A 23,087-nucleotide genomic window follows, 5' to 3' on the forward strand; every position below is an offset into this window, starting at 1 on the left:
ATACACAGACTGTCAGGAAAAAGAATTCCTTTTTGTTAAAGGCAAAAAAAAAACCCCTCTCAGTTTTTCTTCAAGAAGATTCACAGAAATGTGCAGCACCATGTGTTAGTATCAATCGTCCTGTGAACCAGCAGTCACAGCCTTATCTTTACTGGAATTTCAATATATTTTTCAGGAGAGGCCTTGCGTGTTTTGGCCCGTCGCCACCCAAGGACGCTATCCTTAAGGAGAGTCTGGGGCATAAGAGACCCCGTCCACACACTTGTGATATTGGTGGATAAAGTCCCATCAGCACAAACTCTTCAAAGCACAAGCAGTCAGAACCAAACGATAACATCTTTGATGAAATATCTATTATGGGCAATATGGTTAAGATGCTTATCAGAAATTCCCTTAGGTGTAAAGCCCTTACAGAAGCAGCTGTCAGACTGAGATGGATGGTAGGACAAGCGCCCCTAAGGTGCATTTCACAATGTGGTGTGAAGTTTCAGCTGAGTCGTGGTTGGGGGAGGGGCCAGGGGGACGGGGGTGGGGGTAATATTTGAAGTATTTGCTCCTCCGAATCCACACTGGGACTCAAAATACTGAACAGGTGAATTTGACTGCACGTAAGTTATAGGTAAGGTAAATGGTAATACAGACATTACATAATTCAAAGTAAAATACTTTCCTCCCATATATATGATATATATATATATATATTAGGGCTGTCAAAATTAATGGATTAACGTGGATTAATCCATCATCATGATTAATCTGATTTAAATTTTTAACGTAATTAACCCATCTGCAGCGCAGAATGACTCAAAATCCCTGAAATGTGTCTGTCAACCCATTTCTGGCAGTTTTGGTGCGTTCCATTTGCCCTGGGAACTGGTATTCCGAGTCGGATTCCGAGTTTTGAAGCCGGAAGTGACGACACACACGCTCCCCTTTCTCGGAGATCCGAGAAATATCTCGGAGCAGCACAGAGGATCCCGAGTTCAGAATCCAAGATGGCTGGGCCCTTTATCAACAGAAGGGAAAGTTGTAGTTTAGATAAAGACCATTTAAACTGAGGTACGTTAAATCCGACAAGTTGTCCAGCTAAGCAAAAAATCTTGCTTTTTGATATGGGTGCATGGTATTGCACTTCTGTGGCAGATGGATTGCATCCGACTCGTGTTCAAGATGTCCAATAAACATGTTAAGTACATATATATTCCCTTTTTTCTTGAGTCTGTTTGCTCATGCAAAATGAAATGCGATTAATTTAGATTAAAAAAGAATATTTAATCGTGATTAATCGAAATTAATCCACAGCAACCCTGTGATTAATCTGATAAATTTTAATCGTTTGACAGCACTAATATATATATAATTTGAATGGTGAGAAATTATTAGCAAAATGTGGTTGTGACACCGATTTGAACATTAATTTATATTTGTCACTCTGAATTGAACCATGGGAAGCACCTTGCTTGTTTATTCAGGCCTCTTCTCAAGGGAATAACTGCTGACTGTTCCAAGTTATTATCCCAACGTAATTCAGGCTGTTTTATTGTTGGGTACAGTCAGTTGAGAGCCGTGGTGCAGCATTACACAGCAAACAAAAGAAAGACCTGAGAGTGCACAGTTTTCTGGAAGCCGGCACAAATTTCTTATCGAGAAATGACAACCAGTTACTCCCTCCATAGCCACAAAGCAAAAGGAAAAACTTTTCTGCAGGTTTCGGAAATGTAACTTGCTCTGAGACCCGGACCGACTCCAGCTAATAAGAAAAACCGGCAATTGAAACTGAAGTAATGGACTTTGTGCAAACACCAATACAAAAATGTATGCCTGGGGAATTTAATAAGGCTGGGGAAAGGCACATTCACATGCAGTACCTGAAAAGAGGCTCAGTGGTAATTACCTCTATGTCTGTCTACCAGTAGCTATTAATCCATCCTGCAGGACGGTATCACATTCAGGCATTCATAACATATCTCCCCATGGCAGAGGACACCTGGATGGACCCAGACTAAACCCTGTCTGGCATGATTCTAATCAGACAGAGCTCCACCACTTGCAAGCTCCTGGGTAATCTTGCACGTTTATCAAAGACAGCTGCAGAGCCCCAGCGCATTCCAGCACCCACTGCTCCAGAACTTGAAAGGGAGGGGTGTCAAAGTGTGCACCTTTTTAATTCAGAAAACCTTCACGAAAATATGAGCTTGGCGGAACAAAAAGGCCCATATGCTGCAGCACCTGAATATTTAACGGCACAGATGTTTCTTTTTCTCATAAACAGATAAACTCTGTCCATCTAGCACATGCCGGTCAGGCTGCAGGTCCGTATATACTGGCGGTCTTGAATGGCCACCTGTTTGGTGGAGCTGTGCACACGAAACAAGTGGCAACTGATCAGTGTAGACCGGCCCTCAGCACCACCCCTACAAAATCTCAGGTCTGAAATGAAAAAGCTATGATGTTATCTTACCTATGTCAATGACAGCAAAGAGCTCAAGGCACTAATACATTAATTACTCTAACGTGTTAGCAACAGAACACTAAAATTCAAAACATCTTGTTCATATTTATCCCTTTGGGGAAATAGTTTCTTATATTCAATGCTACTTTGTTTCTAATGTGTGTGTAATGGTGTCATGTCTGTAGCTAAAGCAGCTAGTGTAACATCAGGATCCAGTCTCGAGGCTCTTTAGTTATCTATGACACAATCTGTAGATATCATTAATGGCACAGCAAGGATTAAAAACTCTAAAAAGACTAAATCTGTAATTAGCACTGATATCACATTAAAAATCTTGTTTCTAAGTACCATTCTATGTAATGTCAGACTAGAGGAAGATGAACAGAGATCTAGCATGGCGCTCTGTTTCCATGTCCTGTTCATACAGAGGCAGTCCAAGCCAGCTCAAAGCTCACAGCATAACTTACCGGATCTCATGATTAGTACAGAAAGCAGGACCTGCTGCCATCCCAGTAAGAGTAGGTCATTATTCTCTTAAAGTCTTTTTGTTATTATTTGCATAACTAAAGGAATAGAAGATCTTCTCATTGCTGATAGGGTGTGTTCTGGGATATTTCTTAAAGCGTGTTACAGACACTCCTGTACTTACGAACGAGATACGTTCCGAACAGCTGTTCGGAACTGGAAATGTTCGTAAGTCGTTATTCAACATCATTTTAAGGGTATACGCAAGTACAAAGAACTAGGATGCTGGGAGTACGCACGCTACGCTGCTGCGCGATGGGAGTAGCAGCCAGAGGTCATACTAGGCAGAATTGGCGCACAGAAAAAAAATTTATGTTGCGGACAGGAAACGGGAGCCCAATTAACACAATATGGACTTACAGTCCTCTTCGTTCGTATGTCTGAAAGTTCGTAAGTTGAAAGTTCATAGGTAGACGAGCATCTGTATTTGTAAGCTATTTATTTACATTCCTCTAAGATCATTACGGCTACTGTTCAGAGAAGAGAGATGAGAACAGTTGGTCGGATATGCTGTAAGATGCTGGCATCGCAGACAGTTTATGTGTGCAAGACACGTTAGGAATTTTTTTTCCTGATCCAGCTTATAATGGTCACCACTTGTCCTGAGCAAAAGTCTGTGGAGGTTTGCCTCTGTACCATAACAACTTAATGCTATGTTGAAGCTCAAGTGTACCTTCAAAGACTGGTCAGTGTGAGAGAGTTATATTAGCACATCTCAGTGCGTGAACAAACAAAACCCACTCAAAAACTTCTTTAACTCACACAGGCTTTTGGAATGTCTACTAACATTCAATGCAGTCAAATCGTTTTTGATAATAATACAACCTACACCAAGCACTGTACTCTAGGTGTAGGCAGTATATTGCAGTTATATTTGACAACAGCATTAAACCTGAAGGTATGAAGGAAGAGAGAAGCCTTTCAGAATCACTAGATTCTGCAAATTCCTTGTTTGCTTTAACATTACCTGGATTTGGCAGAATAGACATCCAAATTCAATTGTAACGTATTCATAACATCAGGTTTGGGAATTTTGAAAATCTGTACAACATACCGGTACTTACATTTCAGAATTAGTAATTAATCAAGAACATTAAGAAGAGTTAAGTAAATAAAGAAATTTAAAATCTGGCATAAAGTACATACAGGAAAACTGCTTCTTTCAGCACTGATGTACAGCTACCTCCTTGTGCCAATATGTTACACATCCCAGGACCATGCAGAACCTTTCGCAGTCTTCACATTTCCCACCAGTCCCTTCTCATATTAGGTGAAGCACTGACAGCATCATTTATCCTGGCTGCTCTTCTGATTTGAATATATTCAGACAGGAATACACCAATAAAGATTAACTTAAGATACCGTTAATGCCCTGATTTTGGGATGATACTGTATGATTTCATGTGAGCAGCTGGATGTGGTGTAAGTGACTAAATGCAAGAAACAAAGAATCCAACAGTAAAACTATTTTAAAAGCTGAAGAAATACACTAAGTCAGGGAGGGGATGTGACTATCCCTCATTCATGACTGAAGGCATAAAGCAACATTCTGTTCAATCTTGGACCCAGTAAACCCAACCAAAACTTACTGCTATTCCAGACTATAAATCTTGTGTTGTTCTCCAACGCACATGACCTGAGTTATATTTTTACCTCTTCCTCTTTGGAACAGTATTTCAGTCACAAAGGTCTAGGTAACAAACGTCTAATAAAAACCTTTCTCTGTAAGGCAATGTTTTTCTATGTCCCTTTTGTCATGTGGTTATGTTTGACACTGCGACCATAGTTCTGCCCTAGTAATTAAACGCAATTCCTAATATTTACAGAGAACTTCATTAACAGGTTGCTGGCTAATCTTTATTCTGAGGACTACAATAACACAAAGATGAAGGTGAGTCTGCTGCAGCAGATCAAGTCAGTTTAATAATCAACCCCAAAAGTGAAAAGAAAGACTGCAAATTGGAATACAGTCCCAATTCATTGAAAGGGCACAAACACTGTCATTAAACTGTGAGTTTGCAAAGTTCAAAGTCCTCTGTTTGGAACAAGAATAATTTATCTTCAGACAAAGATGTAGTATTGCTTGGTGAATCTATAGTTAATTACCATTTCCATTTTGTGGAATTTTGACACAGAAATTCTCCAATTAGATTTCTCACCATTAAACACTGCTGAGTGAAACACTGATTAGGCTAATGCAAGGCTGCAGATATATATAAAGAAAGGTTATTGTGCAAAGCACGTCAAGTTCACCTTGAAAAACAGGAAATAAAAGTCAGCTTCTTGGTTCTCACCAGAGTGCGAGACTCATCAGTCTTCGCAAAGTGACACCGGCAGAGGTTAGGCAAGCTAAAGAGCACCGTGTGTCTCCAGTACTCGCCTACAGACACCCAGCCACATACCTGCGTCAGAATTTCTGTTTATGCATAGGTTCAGGCTGCGCAGACGAGCAAAACATGTGTATGCAGGTGTTTAGGAAAGCCGAGATTTCTGATAAATAAAATAGACGACATTAGAAAATGGGTATGTTCAGAGTGATTTATTTTCTCAGTGCTACAACCTTTCCATTATTTGATTTTTTGCTTCCAAAATACACTGTCCTTGTGTATTGTGGAATACAATACACAAAACAAAAAGAATTGGAGCTGTCCATCTCAGAAGGCACTGAGTCTGTCTAAAATAATTATATTACATATTTCTGTAATTTATTAGCTAAGAATTTAACACGTTTGTGCATTTTCACAATTTCATGGTTTTAAAACTGGATTTTTTTTGTACCACCCTCACGGGATAGTACTTCTGCTCCTGCCTTTGCTATATAAAGAACTTCCAGCAGCTCTTCAATTCGTCTGTATCTTCAAAACATGTGCCATTCATAGCTCAATTTTTTCCTAAGAAGGACCATTCACTTAAAACAGACACAGCTTGATGTAATGAACGTGAGTGTCATGGATATCGTTTCTCACAGCTTTTGGCTTTATGGGGTTGGAGTGATGAATCAGCAGAAACCACTGAAGAAAACACCAGCCTCCATCCTGAAACCTATTTATTGTCTCTGCTGTGATGGTTTTCTTTCTTACAGGGAACGTTGTCACATCTCACGAGGAATGAACTCTACTAAGTAAGCCTATAGGTGACTTAATTAAAGACTCAAACAAGTGCAAGCAAAAGGGTATGCTCTGTAAACACACTTATAAACTCAAGAAAGTGTCACGAACTCCAACCAAAATTGCCAAATATATCTCTGCCTCTTCATTATTTTTAGCTTCTGTTCCACATGACTTAAGAGAAGTGCAATTATACCACTTAGCATGTTTAAAAGGTTCCACCAGCTTATAATGGTCAGATTGGTTAGATTAGTTCCCTAAAAGCAGCTATGAGACTATTTGCAGTTTCTGTGGTAAACTGCGAAAATATATTTTTTCCAGGCTAGTTCTGCATCTTAGACATGGTATTTAGTCAATGATTAACATTAGCAATAATTGGCTTTTTCAACCCCAAATCAGAAAAATTGTTGTGGCAGTATAGAGAATGCAGATAAATGAAAGCTGTGATTTCTAAATTAACTTTGACTTGCATTTCGTCGAAGACAGTACGAACACAAGATATTTAATGTTTTGCCTGATCAGCTTTGTTTCATTTGTAAATATACATTCCTTCCTGCCATTCAGGTCTGCAACAAATTCCAAAAAAAGTTGTAAAGTAATTAATGATATGATTTGAAACAGATGATGTCAACAGATGATTGTAATCATGATTTGTACAAAAGCAGCATCCCTTTAGGAGCAGAAATGGGCTGAGGATCGCCAACAGATGTGTGAGAAAATCCTTGAAATGTATACAAACAATGTTCTTTAACGAAAGATAGGGAAGAATTTGGATATTGCACCATCTACGATGCATAATGTAATTAAAATATTTTGGAGGAACTTGTGTAGCAAGCTCGTGGAACAGTGAGTAAAGTTTGAGGATGCAAGCCTAGGCAAAATAACCATGATTGCCAATGCACCAGATGGTTCTGCATCAAGAACCAGCGATGCACAATGAAGACAACGAAGACCCAGTGCTGTTGCACACCTTAACTAAACTTGTTTACAGGAAGAATGGGACAAAATTACACCCGAAACACTTTATCACTTGGTGTCTTCAGTCCCTAAACATCATATATATCCTCCTGAGACCCCACCCATTCATTTATGTCCATTGTAGTGGACATTTTGCTTTTGCATCTATCTTTTCACTCATGTAAGGAAACATATTTATTCCTGTTGTACACTAAAGAGGACATGCTGTGAAATTAAAAATAAAAATAAATTTGAAAAAATCTTAATTGTCTTATAAGTTGTCTTATTTCCTCCAAAGACAAATAACCTAAAATTGAAGGACACTTTTTTCCTCGTGTCCCAGGAGGATATAATGTATAGTGGTAATTATTCTTATCCATGCACACATTATCACTTTGACCTGTATAGCGTCTTCAAGGACCTCTGCACTGCACCACAGGCACATTCGCTACAGTACATCTGCTGTCCTTTTGTTTTATTCTATTATTGCATGTATTATTGTGTCTGTCATTGTGTTTTTGAGCTACTGGATGCCTAAATATCTTTCTGGATTAATAAAGTATCATCTCTCTGTCCATCATCAATCAAAAGAAAGGGCCATATTACAAAGTGGTAAATGCTTTACTGTCCCAACATTTTTTTTTTAAAAGTATGTTGCAAGATTCAAAATTTAAATGTTTATCTTAGAGGGGACAAAAAAAAAACCTAATAAAATTGGAGGTAAAACATCAAATAATGTGTTATTGTATTGTTTTCAAAGTAATACAGGTCAAAGTATTTATAAATGACTGTTTTCACTTGACTTAACATATGTCCCAACTCTTTCCTGATTTTTGTGGTTGCAGAACAGAAACTGGGACATTCCAGCGTATTTCATGATTAAAAATAAATGAACACCACAGGCGGATATTCACGATATTAAACAGAACCGAATATTTATCTATTTATATCATGTCTGGAACATTCTGCAGCTCATTTCATTACCTTACTTTCACTCCTATATTATTGTCCCTTATTGTGAAAGTCTAAAGTTTAAACGAATAAGTTGTAATACTTCAATGCAGTATGTCTGAGGAAAATCTGCAAGGAGGGTTAGGCATGTGTAGACCGACTTTCCGCTTTCCTCCGTTCCTGAAACCAACCCGGAACCCAAGGTTAGAGAATTGTGAATAATGTTATGGAGACTTGAGTGTGGAAACAAAAGAGCAATGCAGCGTCACAAAATGCTTCGAGCATTCAGTAAGCGGGCCACATTTCAGTTTTCCCGTTTGCTTTAAAAGGACTAAGGATATTACTGATGCCCAGATGGCCTGAAAAAGATGCCAGACTGTCCATATCACCACTGCACCACAAAGAAAATTACTAGCAGTGCAGTGCTAAAGATAACATCACTACCCTCAAATAATCACCACCAAGAGACCCAACATGTGTCCATACAGGGAATATGGTCATTAAAAGCGGAAATCTATACAACCTGTGCTAGTTGAAGTCCCAAGAGGAGCTTTTCTGCCATATGTCTGAATGAGTCCTTTTGGATCGAAGCATCACCTAGCGATAATAATTAAAGTCACTCACATAACCCACCTGCCTTTGCACTCTACCTATTACCCTCCTTGAAGAGCAGGACAAGTGGTAGTTAGCAGCCAAAACAGGAGCTCAGACAGCACACAAGGCCTTTCAGCAGCTCTGTTTCAAGCAAGCCCCCAGTCACGGGCATACTGTTGTGATGTTGCATTATTCTCCAGCTTAGAGCTTGTTTGACTTTCCAGTCATGTATGCAAAATCCAGGAGGCTTCTCCTCCTTCCTTACTGGGGCAAGCTGCAGTAAATTGAGATAATCTTGACTAAATTAAATTTGTAAGTGATGCCTTACCACCCTGCGGGCCCCTAAGTGGAATAGAGATGGTCATTCTTCTAAGGTTTTTGCCGAAGGAGTATGGCCGTGCGCCTTCAACTGGCACAAGAGTGTTCAAGAGTTTCGGAAGTTTATCAGTGGTCAGGCAGTGAACAGTGAGTTTGATCAGCATTCCAACTGAGCTTTGTCTTCAAAGCTATGACGCATGAAAGAGATTTAGCCAAGCCACAATTGTTCACAGCAGAATCTAAGATCCTTTAAAACAATCCAATAATGCCAAATAGAAAGAAATTTTTCATTATACATTAACTTTGCCCCAAATTGTCCAGCAAAACTCAATAATCGTTCTGCATACCCACAGCAATATACAACTTGAATACTAACTGCTAGTACATAATAAGAAATTATTGATTGTGATTTTCATACCAAATATAAATAAAGGTTTGGCTGCATGAGGTCTTGCTCAACCTAGGACAATGAATTAAGAGGACATCAAGTATGCTGGCTACTACTGTACTGGTAGTATGCTACTATCTATCATGGACTTTATCCCAGATAATGAACTCTGGGTGCCAGTGGCAGGCCATAGACGCACCACTTTGTAAGTAAACAAAACCATAATTCTCAGCAGTACTTGAAAGCAACATCATCATATACAGCAATGAGCCAAAACATTATGACCACCCCCACTTGAAGCGAATAATGCAGAGTATCTTGTAAAAACAAGATAACAAGGTCTGGGGTATATTAAATGGTAAGCTAACATTTGGTACTTGTAATTAAAATGTGGAATGCAGAAGAATTGGGCAGGAATAAAGATCTGAGTGACTTTGATCACGAATCAAATCATTATGGTCAGATGACTGGGTCAAAGGTTGCATGGTGCTCATGGTCAGCCATGGTGATCACCTACTGAGAGGGGTCCGAGGAGGGAACAACCATGAACCTCTGACAGGGTGCTGGATGGCCAGGGTTTGTCGATGCAAGAAGTCTGGTACAAACCAGCAGAAGGGCTACAGTGGGGCATATGGCAGATAATTACAGGGGTAAAGTGTTTTGACACATGGGGCATTGAGCCCTGCTACATATGGGGTTGCTGTCATAATGTTTTGTCTCATCAGTGTATTTGAACAATGTGCCTTCCTGCCAATTATTCATGTTTACGGAAAACATGAACAACCTAGGAACTTAAAGGAACTTAAAGGAACTTGTGGGATATACCTGCATGCTTTGCCTGGCGTAGTTAGAATACACAGCAACGTTAATTTTCAGAAAGCAATCAAACAGACAGCGGGTGAATCCTTTAATCTCCTCTGCTGTCCTCAGCTGCAGTGTCTCTGGGGAGAGAAACATCCAGAAGGCCAGACAAAACTAAATCCAGCTAATTAAAAAGCTTGCAAGCATTTCAGTTGTTTGTGCTTTTCCTCTGCCTAACTTTCCTAAATGCAGCATAAATCGATAAGTTTATTAATGAACGGGTTACAGAAGTGGTGCTGTGAGAGTTGGTGCTGTAAGAGCTTGTCATTCATTCTGCAGGAGAATTGTCACTTTTACAGCATCAGTGGAGCAGGGAGGGGGCCAGCAAGGCAAAGGAATTCAGTGGATCACAAGACTGTCAGCAGAACTCGAAAAGAGGGACACTGATACTGGCAGCACCAGGTGATTATGACCCTCAGTCACAGCAATTAGCATGCAAATTGGCCTGAAAGGACAGTAAAATTCAGCCAGGACCTGCCGACCCAGTAACCAGGCTGCAAGGAGACCAGCATGAAGCAGCCATAGGTCACACGGATTAGGCTAGGATAGGCACAGTGTGTTTACTTTCTCCAATGTCTAGGACCCATTTAGAGTCAAATGAAGCGCCGAGCTGGCTGTGTGAACCAGGCGTTCCATCCTGCATCAGCGTAGGGCAGTTTAAATGTGCGGTTATATGTAGCTGAATTTAATCAATGCATCCACCTTATTCACAGAATTACTTACACACTGCCCCAGAAAGGCATGCCCTGTGCAGCTGTCCACTCTGCCAATTATCATTAAAACTTATACAGTAAACACCAATGGGAACTGTCAGCTTTAAAAGAAAATGCATACTCCACAAAGGCCTGAAGCCTATGTTCAACTGCATTATTCACGTCTTTTCACCGAGTACGATTCAAAGCTGGGCCGATGAATCAATCATTTAGAGGTTAAAAAAGGCCTCAGCATAAAGGATGCAGTGAAGTGAAAGCACCGCGCAGAGCTTCTGTGGTCTGGTCACAATCCATCATTAGGTGCCATCGATGCTTAATGTGATTATCAATACATTTATTGCATTAATAAGAAAAACAGGTACACAAAAGACCCAAGAACTCATCGGTGATACAAACTCGAATCACCTCTCAGTGTTAAGTAATTAAAAATAGCACTGACTACAGAGCAGAACTGTCCTGGTATCTTGGGCCTTTGACTACTGTTGCAAAACCCTCAGCTTTGTGTTCATTTAGCGCCAACTGGACTTTGCAATATTTAATAATCCTTATACTGCTTACTATACCTTACAGGCTTACGGACCCTAAAAACGCTTATTTAACCTTGTTTCACTTATTAAATTTTACACCCCTTTGGCCCCGTATGCCATTAAATAGATTAGAATTATTATTTAGGACTATAGTCCTTTATGCCTTGTACTTGTTTTTCAAACATGTCTTAATATATGTACATTTAGCAAAGCAGGCTTTGTGGATCAAACTGATAGTATCTTTTCCCTTAAAGCTAACCCAAACATTGCTTACCATATCGTGAGATTAGGTAATCAAAAGTTACAAGGAGGAAGTTTAAGTTATAAATTAAAGGAGAAACAATAAACCCAGAACATGTTTACAGTCATAGTTAATCAATGTATACTTACACTAATGCGTAATTGTTTACAATCGAGGCCCTGACGTTTTGAAAATCAAGTGAAAGTGTGTAGTTTATATATAAGAAAATGGATATGTGTGTTCTAAATTACGCCCTAAAATAGCATTTCTATTCAGTAATGAGGTTTAAATTAGTACCAGGGATTTAGTATTTCAGTCTGTTTTTTTTCCCTTTTAAGCAACTGTTACACTGTCTTGCATTACTCAATGAGAACTGGTGCATGATGTGGGACTTCCTTCAAGATACATAATGCAAGGCTGTCGTTATGGTGAAAAAAAAATATTTTGATGCAGTCACATGAAACCTACAGTCTAAGGGGATGTCATACTACCAATTCAGCACATCATCTGAAAGTATGGCGGCAATAAATAATGGCAAATAATAAAGAAGTATTCTTAACTGAGCGAATAAAAGCAGCGAATATTAATGTCTTAGTTACCAGGCATTATCAGTATGCACTAAACAGCTCTGAAAATCCACCGTGGTCACGGGCGTGTTCGTTTTCTTCGATTTCTCTAAATCCATTGGAAATTGGGGGTGGGGAGATTGCCTGTGAGTGCCATTCTGAAAGGAGGGAGTTATTGTCCCTGGAGTTAAGTTAGGCAGTCATGTGAGGAATCCCAGCCCATCACTAAGCACGGCTACCCACGAATCCGGCCGCTAGCACGTGTTGACAGTGTCTGTGTTGAGACTGAGCTTGATCCAGGCCAGTTGGGGGGAGGGGAAGAGATTCCTGCCAGTGTTGACGCTCTGCTGCTGTGCCGGTGAAAGGCCCCCCTATAGTTGCTGGTCAATGCTGTCAGAACGTAATGTGTCGAGTTTCACATGTCGGCCGCTGAAAGGGACACAATGACTGGGACACATGTGTCACGATGAGCTCCTAACAGCACATTTAAGTATGTGCAGTTAAACCTTTAGCAAAAGTGAGACACCAGCCGGACATGCTGAGAGACCCTCTCAAACAGACACATACGCGCTTATCTGTGCAGCGGCTGTGAAATTCTTGAAGCTTTACAGTTACTGTGCAGATGGGGATCCCTGCATCCCTGCGGCAGACGGTGTGAACACTCTGAAACCACAGAACAAAGGAGTAGCTGACATGGTTGTTCTGGGTCTTGGCTCTGACAGTGAGCAGATGTTTGGTGGGGATATCAGAACAGGCCAAGGGGAGCTGATGCGCAGCGACACACCCAACATTATCATATTCCATCGGTCATGACAGTGTAAACAGGCAGTCCGCTCCCTCCCTGCTCCAGTCTCCGCCTCTTCCCGCCATGCAGTGTCCAGTCTCACCAATGAGCCTTTCATGCAAGTTAGGAGACTAAAGCCAGGTGGCACTCTCCCCGATAGTGACGTCTGTGGCTAGTGTACGTGCATGGGAGCATTTTCTCTTCTTTACCCCAACCACACTGTTGCACTTGAGATCACTCATTAATTGCAATCAATAAAATAAATATTAAACGTGCATGTTTTCCAGTGTGATTCCAGGGTGATGCTGAACTCTGCCAGCAGGCCCCAATGGCCCATGTCACGGCCTTTGTGAGGCTGCCTCTGTTCTGCAACATGACAAATCTGCCTGAGCAATGACAGTTTCATTTTGTTTTGGTTGGGGTTAAATCTAGGTTGCGTTCAGGAAATTACTCACCCCTTCTATGCCTTTTGGATCAGATTGTAAAAACAGCATGGAGAAACCCAGGGAATTGCCACCACACTCTATTCATCTTATCCAGTTAAATTCAACCACAGGCAAGGCTTCAAGGATGAGTGGCACAATTAATTTGCTTTTTCAAAGCTGAAACCTCAGTGATTTATTCTGCGCAATTTTCAGTTATATTCATCTGAAAGAGTTCCAGCAAAGAAAATCACAAGATGGTGACAGAGTACGCAAGACACTGAATTTCTTTAGGCCAGACGTGCAGTATGTGCATGTCTGGCCTGAAGTATTTGGAAATCGCTGTACCTTGGATTATAAATGGGCTGTATATCTCTTACAACTAATTAACCTCTGAAATACATACCCATTAGCTCCTTGTTTTACAAAGTATTGTAACAAATTATCCATCCATCTTCTGAAACTGCTTGTCCTGTTCAGGGTTCACAGGGGATTTGAGCCTATCGCAGAGGCTACGGGAGCAGGGCAGGAAACAACCCTGGATGGGGTGCCAAGCCATTCAAGGGGGCACTCACACATGCACACCTATGGGCAATTTGGCAAATCCAGTTAACCTTCGCATGTTTTTTGGACGGGGGGGGGGATGGTGGCGGGGGGGAAGCTGGAGTACCTAGGGAAAACCCCACAATGACACGGGAGGAACATATAGACTTCACATACATGGAAACCGGGTAGGGACTTGAATTCAGGTCCTAGAAGCATGAGGTGACAGGACAACTGCAGCACTGTGTCACCCCTGTACCAAATCACCTTGTTATTTATCAGAATATTTAATAGTACTTCCGTGCCTTTCTATAGCACAGACAAACTAGCTGATATATGACAACATCCAACTTGCTGGTGAGCCAGTTATTCAGGTCCTCTCTAGGTAGAGGTATACTGGAAGAGGAATAATCAAGAGAGCCAGATCTAGCTATAGGCAGAATAGGCAGTTGCCCCCAAATTACCTGTGATGCAGAGGAGGTGAAATGATAATCAATATCAATGCAAACAAGGAGCTTAAAACCAAATGTAAGTGTGACATCAGCGTATTTACAAAAAGCTTTTACCAGCAAATTATTGTGCAAGTGTTTATTTAAGACGGACGAACTGATTTAACTGTAATGACAATGAAATTGTGTCAAGCCACATTAAGAGAGAACAGAAAACAAGCATTCCCTTATCAAGTACTGGACATTTGATTGTAATTTGGCAAGATTAATGAGTTTTTCTTTTAAACAACTGCTTTCAAGTACAAGGAAATGGCTGCAAGAAGCGGGTAAAAACAAACAGAAAGGAGGAAGAACAGCATGCCTTTTGTTGTGAATGTGTCTGACTATAGTGTGAGGTTTGTCCATCGAGAGGAGGTGTCCATTGTGAACACATGTATATAAGTAGGTGGTGATGAAGCAGGTATTTCTTTGGACCCATTGTACAGAGTTTGTAAGAGAATGCGCTGTGAACAATGACATGGCAAAATCTTGGAATTCTACGTTGCTGATATCTTGCTGCACACTAAATTAAAGTCACAAACGTCAGTGGATGCAGAAAACAAATCCATCACCCTTTGTCCCAAAGACGTGCTTGTGCTTGATGCGTAGCAACGGGGGCTTTGGGAATCATGGCAGTTCTGAGTCAGTATTGTCATGGGATCTCGCACAACGAGAATGAGCTGAATGGTTGCCAAGGGACACTGAGGTGGAGGAATTTGAGGAGGAATTGGGACAGGCTTTTAACTGCTGCAGAAGATGTGTGCACAGGGGTCACCAACAGAACTAAAGAGCTTGCAGGGTAAAATGGGAGAGCCACTCGGCCATGTAACAGTCCTAATTTTTAGCATTCTAGTAAAATAAAAAAAATGGCCTGCAAAACAAAGTTGTTGATTTTTTTCCTACAATGAGCACATTATTCTGCTAGGATTTTCCAGATTTTAAAACCCCACTCTCCACTTTCCACACTAGTCTCCCAGATTCAGTAAAAGTTGCTCATACCATATCTTATGATTTATCTGTATTGTCTCACACATGGGTTTACATAAGTTATTTACTGCAGTATTCCATGTTATTTCCAATAAAGTAATAAAAACTGACTTCAGGTTTAAAACAATAAAATGCTGAAATTGCAATAAAAAGCTTGAAATGAGGTATAGCCCATTGCAGAAAGCCTTCACATCGAAAGGAGGAGAAATCGTAGTGGACAGGCCACTCTCCTGGAGATTGGAGATGGTAAGTGATGAGCTTGCTGTGTAGGTTTTCTGCTTCTCACAGAAGAACTGACAAACAGTGTTACTAAGCATGGCCAACAGCCAAAAGGCTTATTCCACGTGAAAAGAATGCGTTTTTCTCTGATTCTCAAAACCTGATTGAGCAGCTGTTGGGTTCCTTCTAGAGTTTGGTCATCTCCCAAGTGTTTATGGTTCAAACTCATAAATTTAAACCTCCACTGAAGGCTATAATTACGAACAGTTTCGTTTCTGATAGACAAGGCCATCAAACATGCATGGTGTATATTAAACAGCTTACAGACATTGCCTGTACTAAAAACACATGCAAACAGACATGCAAATATCCACAGACAGACTTAGATATTCTTTGTTTTTTTTTCATATGTTTTCCAAGATGTCATGATTTACCCTTCCTAGGCAAGACGTAATACTTTTTCTCACAGCAGGAAAGAACAAATCAAGATGCCTAAAAATGAAGATGATGTTGAATGTATGGTATAATTGGGTTATCAACAATATGGAAAAGGAGCCAACATAAGCCAAGGGGTTGGTACTGTAGCCAGGGAGAAGTCTTACAAAAGCCAGTCTGAACTCACTGTGCTCTCCTGCTCGTGACCCAGGCGTTCCAGTTGCTCCTCAATCTCCTTCAGGCGCACCTCCTGCCCGCGCGTCTCCCTTATGTCCTGGAGGACCTTCTCTCCCGGCAGCTGCTCGTCTCCATGGCTCCGTCCAGCCCCCCGGCCCTGACACAAAGCAGACAGTGCCGATTCTCATGGCCATTGCACTACAAATCGGACACAGGTGTGGAAAGATTTATTGTTCATTACCTGGCAAAAGGGAAACCTTTTAGTCCCACTCATCACTTGTGAATTAAAAAAAAGTGCCCTAACAAGCCACTTAATTGAGTTTTCCCTTGTGTTGCATATCAAAAAGTGAACCAAGAAAATAAAATAAAATGAGACACTATAAAAGTCCGAAGAAAACAGCACTCAATAATATCTGGAAGAAAAAATATGTAATTGTCTGGCCCTAACCCAGAATTATTTCTCAGTGGAAGTTAGAATGTCTCTAACATTATAGTATCCAAGCACAATCAAAGGACATTGTTGGACTTCCAACACAAATGGTGAAATTAGGTCAATGGAAAAAAGTGCTTAGGTTGTGAGGGACTCCCTGCTGGAAATGCTGCACAAAGCCTTTGTACTAATCATGATATCTCGTCATATTGCTCAACAGGAAAAATGAACAAGAAAATAAAAAAAAACAGGCATCTGAGTTTCATCAACACCTCTCCACTGCAAACAACCACACACACACTCTCCATTCATGACAGTTATCATGATAACATTTTACAGTTCATGGAGTATGATGTAAACAAGTCCTTCAACACACCTGGGGCCTGTATCACCGAGCTGGAATTTTGGGTGTAGCAAGATAGCTTGTTGGCCTGGGCTAAATAAGTCAATGAAGATACAGCCGCTGCATTCCAACTGGTATATTAGGTACACTCTATTCATGTATATACTGTGTGTCTCCCCTCCTGTTGTATCATGTGCACTGTGCATTAATCTGCACTTTAGCCCTGTAATTGTGTACATACAGCCCCCCATGTGTCTTATGTTGCATCGTGGTCCAGAGGGAAGGACATCTTATACCACTGTATACCATCTTATACCACTGTATACCATCTTATACCGCAGTGTATGGATGGCAAAACAATGAAGTCCCACCTGACTTGACTTGACATGACTTGATAAAGGGCTCTATTTTAACGACCTAAAGCACACAATTAGAAGCGCTTGGTGCAAGTTCTTTTAGGGCGTGGCCAACCCACTTTTGCTAGTTTAACGGCAGAAAAATAGTCGCTGAGCCAGGCACATGGTCCAAAATGGCTGCACTAAGTCTCATAATTCTTCCTCAGTGGGTCTGGGGTGAAACATCCTATAATTCAGAGTGTTATCCCCTTACACCTTGGTGGATTGCTATTATAATGGCGGATTTGCCAGGTTGCAAAACACATCTGCTCTTGCGTAAAGTGAAAGATCATCTACGGAAAGAGCGGGATTCCACCAAAGTAGATGCCTGCAATTTTTCATGTTTTGAATGCTGAAGCAGGTGGAAAGTGACTCATATGTTTGCGGGAGCGGGAAAAATAATCAAAACAATTAAGTATTGTTGAAAAATGTTTTTATTATTTTATTAAAGTATTATTTATGTTCATGAGTGAATAGAAAGAAAAACAGGCTACTAACCCTAATTTGCTTTTTTACACTGCAAGCTTACCCTGTTACTTTCAAAAGGATGTTAGCATTTTAAAAGTCCCTTGTTACTCTCATGAGCGCCTATGCTAATGATGGCAGAGCAAAGCCAGCACACAGATCATTAATGCCCCAGGACATAACTGCCTGCTTATGGAAAAGTGAATATAAAACTACACAACTACTTAATGTCAAACTAAATACAGGGGAATCAGATATCTGGCTGTAAGTGACCACAATGAGAACCACTTGCCTTTTGCTCGTTGTGACGAATGCAACGAAGTGCACGGGGCTCAAGTTTGGCACTTTAAGGCCACATGTGTTCAATTTTGAACATCCAGACTACACTAACTTTCAATGCAAGTGCAAGCAAATCCAAAGTTTTAACCGCACTAAAGACTGAAACAACACAGAAATGTGTGGATTTTGTCTGTGCAGATCTACAACCTGTTATTGCAAATGTTGTTGTATAGACGAAATATGCCTACATGTATGACTAGCCCAGTATTATGTGAAAAACGTAGCCTGTTTTAACTGTTAAATGTTGAACATAGCCTATTTGTTAAGGTTACAGATTAATCGTTATTCTCTACCCGAAAATAAGCAAACAAAATGCATTTTTTCCTTTGCGGGTGGTGGTTCTGAGCTAGTATTGCCAAGGGAGCTCCCACAATGGGAATTATTTACATTATGCACCTGCAACAAAGCCATACCATAAATTTCATGCAGCTCCACTGAGAGGCATATCGCTGCAGCAGGGAGCCGAGAGTTGAGTGGGAGGGGCAATGCTGACTAGGAGGGGCAATGTTGAGTTGCCCCACTACTCGACACTCGGTTCCCGGCTGCAGTGATATATACTTGGCCTTGCTGGCTAATCTAAGACTAACAATTATGACATAGATTTTGTAAAATATTTTAATGTGCACTGTAGTGATGTTTCATATTGTGATCTATTTTTAATCATTTGCATGTTTGTGTGCTGCTGCGTGCCTCTGTGTATGTAGCAAGTACAAGCTGTAACAAGCTGTGCACACACCTGTGTATGTGCATGTTACTAACTCGATAACATGTCATTAAAATAACAGTGAAATACTGAGCAATTGACTTTAGACCAAGGTTTTGTTGGACAAAAGCACAATCACTTTCTGCTGCTTAAAAATAGCAATTTGCCAGTAATGCACTTCACTCCATCTCATTGTAAGACCAACATGCCCAACGGCGCACGTCTGCAATTTAAACGCCATGGGCGCTGGACAGGAAAATGACAAATACGTTGGGTTCATGCTAGCAAATACACTTGCGTCGGGCTTGGCCTACATAGGGCCCGTAGTCCATTTAACCTGAGGTACTTTAAATTCGTCAAGTTAGCTAGCCAACCAATAAATCTCACTTTGTGGTACAGGCTTCAAGTCACATTTACAGCTACTGTACAAAACGGAAAAAAAATTGCATTTGGGTGAAAACCAGTCATCTTATCAATATATTTGTACATACTGTATAAATCTAGGATATTATCAGTCATATTCTTATGAGTAAAAGACAGACAGACATATTGCCTTATTGCACTTGTTTAATCCGTGTTGTTACAAGGTACAAAGGATCTTGCATGTTTTCCATGACTTTTTAGCTTATTTGTTGCTCCACTGACAGGTACAGGTACACGACTGGCAAAGAATGCAGTCACCAGCGGAGATGCTGTGTGTTCTTTGTCAGTCAATGCCTAACCACAGAAATAAAAATGTAAACTTCTGCTATTTGGGTTTCTGTCAGACAGTTTGAAAGGGGAATGTTTGTTATAAAAACCAACAATGTGCAGAATTTCATCTGGAAAGAAACCGAATGAAAACCGAATAAAAACGATCATGCCAATAAAAGACCTTAATTTGTAGCTTCTCTTGAAATCTGTTTATTAAGTAGCCTTCTGACTCACTCAGAAGAACATTCGAAGAGTGCCGACTATAAAAAGCACTTAAAATTGACCAAAAATCCATCCACAATAGTATGTTTGAGTAAACATGCTGAAACAACCAAAGCAAAATAACCATAAACCAAATTTTAGTATGTCTTATACCACTAAATACACATTATGCAAAGAACCAGGAAAAAGTGGAAATACGCATGAGGGTTATTTGAATTTCTATGTCTTGTCGAATTAGACGTACATTTGCTTACAGCTGCTAACTTTCCCCTAAAGTTGAAACCAGCAAAACTTCAATGCTTTATATACCATTTTCGTTACTGGTGTATTTCTTTTTATAATTGAGGATTTCTTATTCTATATCAAGGATTTTTCAACTTCCATCTGTGATTACTCAGGCTCGAGGAGACTGACTACAGAACCTTTTCACCCAAAATAGCCCAAGCAGGCCGGGGACATCCTGCAGTGACATTATTTCATGTAATTTAGCAAATTGCTATTCTTATCCACTGCTATGGAGTTAAGCTAAACAGTCCATTTTTCAGCGTAAAATACACATTTATCTGACCACAATTACAGCTTTAGACCTAAAGTTTTCAAAATAGACATCTGACTCTGGTGGGTAATTCCCTCAATACCCAATAGATTGAAATTATTCTGGATTTTCACACTCTGTTTTCCCTTTTATTTATTCCATTTTTTTTTGTCTAAAAGTATGTGCTATATTTTCTGAACCTACCATTTAATATATGAATATAAGGACATTCATTCTGTCTTAACAATGAGCTCATATAAAGACATGCTTTTTGAATTTATATTTTTAATGTGCTCATGAAAGATCATGTCATAACTTATTTAGGGCAGCCTGACCAAAACATATATCTCTGGATTAAGTAGCATTACTCAATATGTAGTTGTTTCACGAAGGAGCTCATTGTTAAAGAGTTATATACTCGGAGACATAGCACAGAAATCCATCATCGCCATTCAACTATCCATTTTCTGTTAATCATTTGTTTGAGAAATGCTGTTCTATGACCTTAATAAGCTACAGCTATCACTACCCAAGCTATTTGCCTTCTGGCCGTACCCTTCAATGCATATCTGATTCTGGTTTTCCTGGAACGTGCAATAGGTGAAACTTGATACTGGGTCAGAAGAATCACTCCTGATGGTGTACTAAGGCTCCCTCAGTGGTTCATGTTATCAGGAAATCTGGCAAACCCTAGTAATCACTCTCATTCTGCACACCTACTCAGCATCACAATAGATGTTTAAATACGATGCAGCCTCTGTTTGCATTAATAAGGTCGATGTCAAAACAAAACGCAACTTACATGCAAAAAAAGTTTAAGGAATGGCAAAAGAAACAGGCTGAGACAACTGACGTGAATGATACCCCACCCATTACAACCTTAGGCCACTGCTGTTCTATTTTATACAAGTACTTGCTACATAGACCTCTTACCAACATGTATAATTACTGGAAATCATGCATGCCTGTGTACCCAGAGGACTTAATATAAACTGCACTGTGCACAAATTATTCTGGAATGGCCAAAGTGGCTTCCGCTTTAGGTGTTCCCCCTACTCAGCTGTGGTCCATGTTCATTCAGGTTTTCACAGCCACTTGTGAGGTCTTAAAACACTTTCTCTGTTTAACCGAACCATTTGATTTTCCAGGTTAGATCACGGAATACACTTTACAAAAATAATTGCTGTCATGATTTTGCAGTTGCTAATGTTCTCATTTGGAGGACGGGTATTAATGTCCTGAATGACACCACCAGGCCAGCATTATGTGCCAGCGTCAACATTTTTAGAGACGTCCCAGCCGTCAAACTACTATAATTACCTCCACATATGCTGAGGGTAGAATGCCCACATATTTTGTTCTATAAAGTCAAATAAATAATCACAGACATTTAAAACATCCTTTTGGAAAAGACAGCAAGCCAAAGGCTTGGAGGGTAAATAACCAAATGAATATAATAAGCCAGGGAATTTGAAGGAACATCACACGTTCTGCCAGATCACAGTAAGTCAAAACTGAAAGTAGTTCCGCTGAGGGCACATAAGCCGTAAGACAGGGGCTATCCCTCCTGGTTCTGGCCAAAATCTACAGCCAGAAACAGGCCAATAAAGACACCATCACAAACACTTTCTGCAGAAGTATCAGTCAGGAGGATGATTTTTATGTTTTGCACTGATGATACAGTGGGGAGAGATCAGCTCCTCAGGTTCCACACATACCCGCACGCAGGCACACATGCATGCAGACGATCACGCTTGCACGCACACACACAGGCGCACACACACACGCGCACGCACATGTAGGGTAAACATATCCTTATGGGGACCGCTCATTCATTTCAATGGGAAAAATGCTAACGCTAACTATGACAACCTTAACCCCCACCCTGCCCTAACCATAACCTGTCACACACACACACACACACACACACAGAGTTTATTGATAATTGGGACCTTTTCTGAGAACAGCCTGGTTTTTATAAATGGGATGGTCTTCATCCTAACTGGAGGGGATCATTTATGTTTTCCCAAAACATGGCAAGTACTTTGCCTGCTTGCCTGAGAGTAGCACCCAGGCCTCAGCCTTGCCATCTTAAATCGAAGGCTGTTTATTCTCCCACCTTTAGGTCATGTTCGGCCTGGACCCAGGTGCTCCATCATACGGCATCCCCTAAATCTAGCTAATATTTAAAAACATTTGCGTGAGCATAGAAAGAATATTGTAAGTATTATTAGACCAAGACTTAGATTGGATAACTTAATATCAATCCCATTAATAACACTGAATGAGCCACAACATAAACCCAGCATAAAATGCGCACTATTGAACGTTCACTCTTTCAGAAGTAAATCACTTCTCGTCATTGCCATGGTGTTTGACACTGGTGCAGACCTGTGTTTGCTAACAGAAACCTGGCTCAGACCCACAGACACTATTCCTCTTGTTGAAGCCTCACCTGATGGGTTTAGATTCGTACAGAAACCGCGTGGCTCAGGGCGTGGGGGCAGCCTGGCAGCTACTTTTAACTCAGTGTTAAAAATTTAACCCAAGATTATAAAAGGTTTTACAATATTGGGCGCAATGCTAATTCACATGGTGTTTGACCTGCTCATCTATATTCTTATAGTATACAGACCACTGACAGAATTCAAGGAACTTCTCTCTGACTTAGTTATTAACTTAGAGAATATCTAAATACTTGGAGATT

The 23,087-nt window shown here is 40.4% G+C and overlaps 1 protein-coding gene across 2 annotated transcripts in view; it reads right to left on the reverse strand.

Moving 5' to 3' along the window:
• fsip1 (fibrous sheath interacting protein 1) overlaps positions 1–23,087 on the reverse strand; it is a 72,974-nt gene that overhangs the window by 13,982 nt on the left and 35,905 nt on the right. For both annotated transcript variants that reach the window (XM_023802236.2, XM_023802238.2), the window contains one exon: positions 16,266–16,412. In XM_023802236.2, the coding sequence (XP_023658004.1) occupies positions 16,266–16,412 (147 nt within the window). The remainder of the gene's footprint in view (positions 1–16,265; positions 16,413–23,087) is intronic.

The sequence above is a fragment of the Paramormyrops kingsleyae genome, chromosome 14 (assembly GCF_048594095.1).
Source record: "Paramormyrops kingsleyae isolate MSU_618 chromosome 14, PKINGS_0.4, whole genome shotgun sequence".
Lineage (NCBI taxonomy): Eukaryota > Metazoa > Chordata > Actinopteri > Osteoglossiformes > Mormyridae > Paramormyrops > Paramormyrops kingsleyae.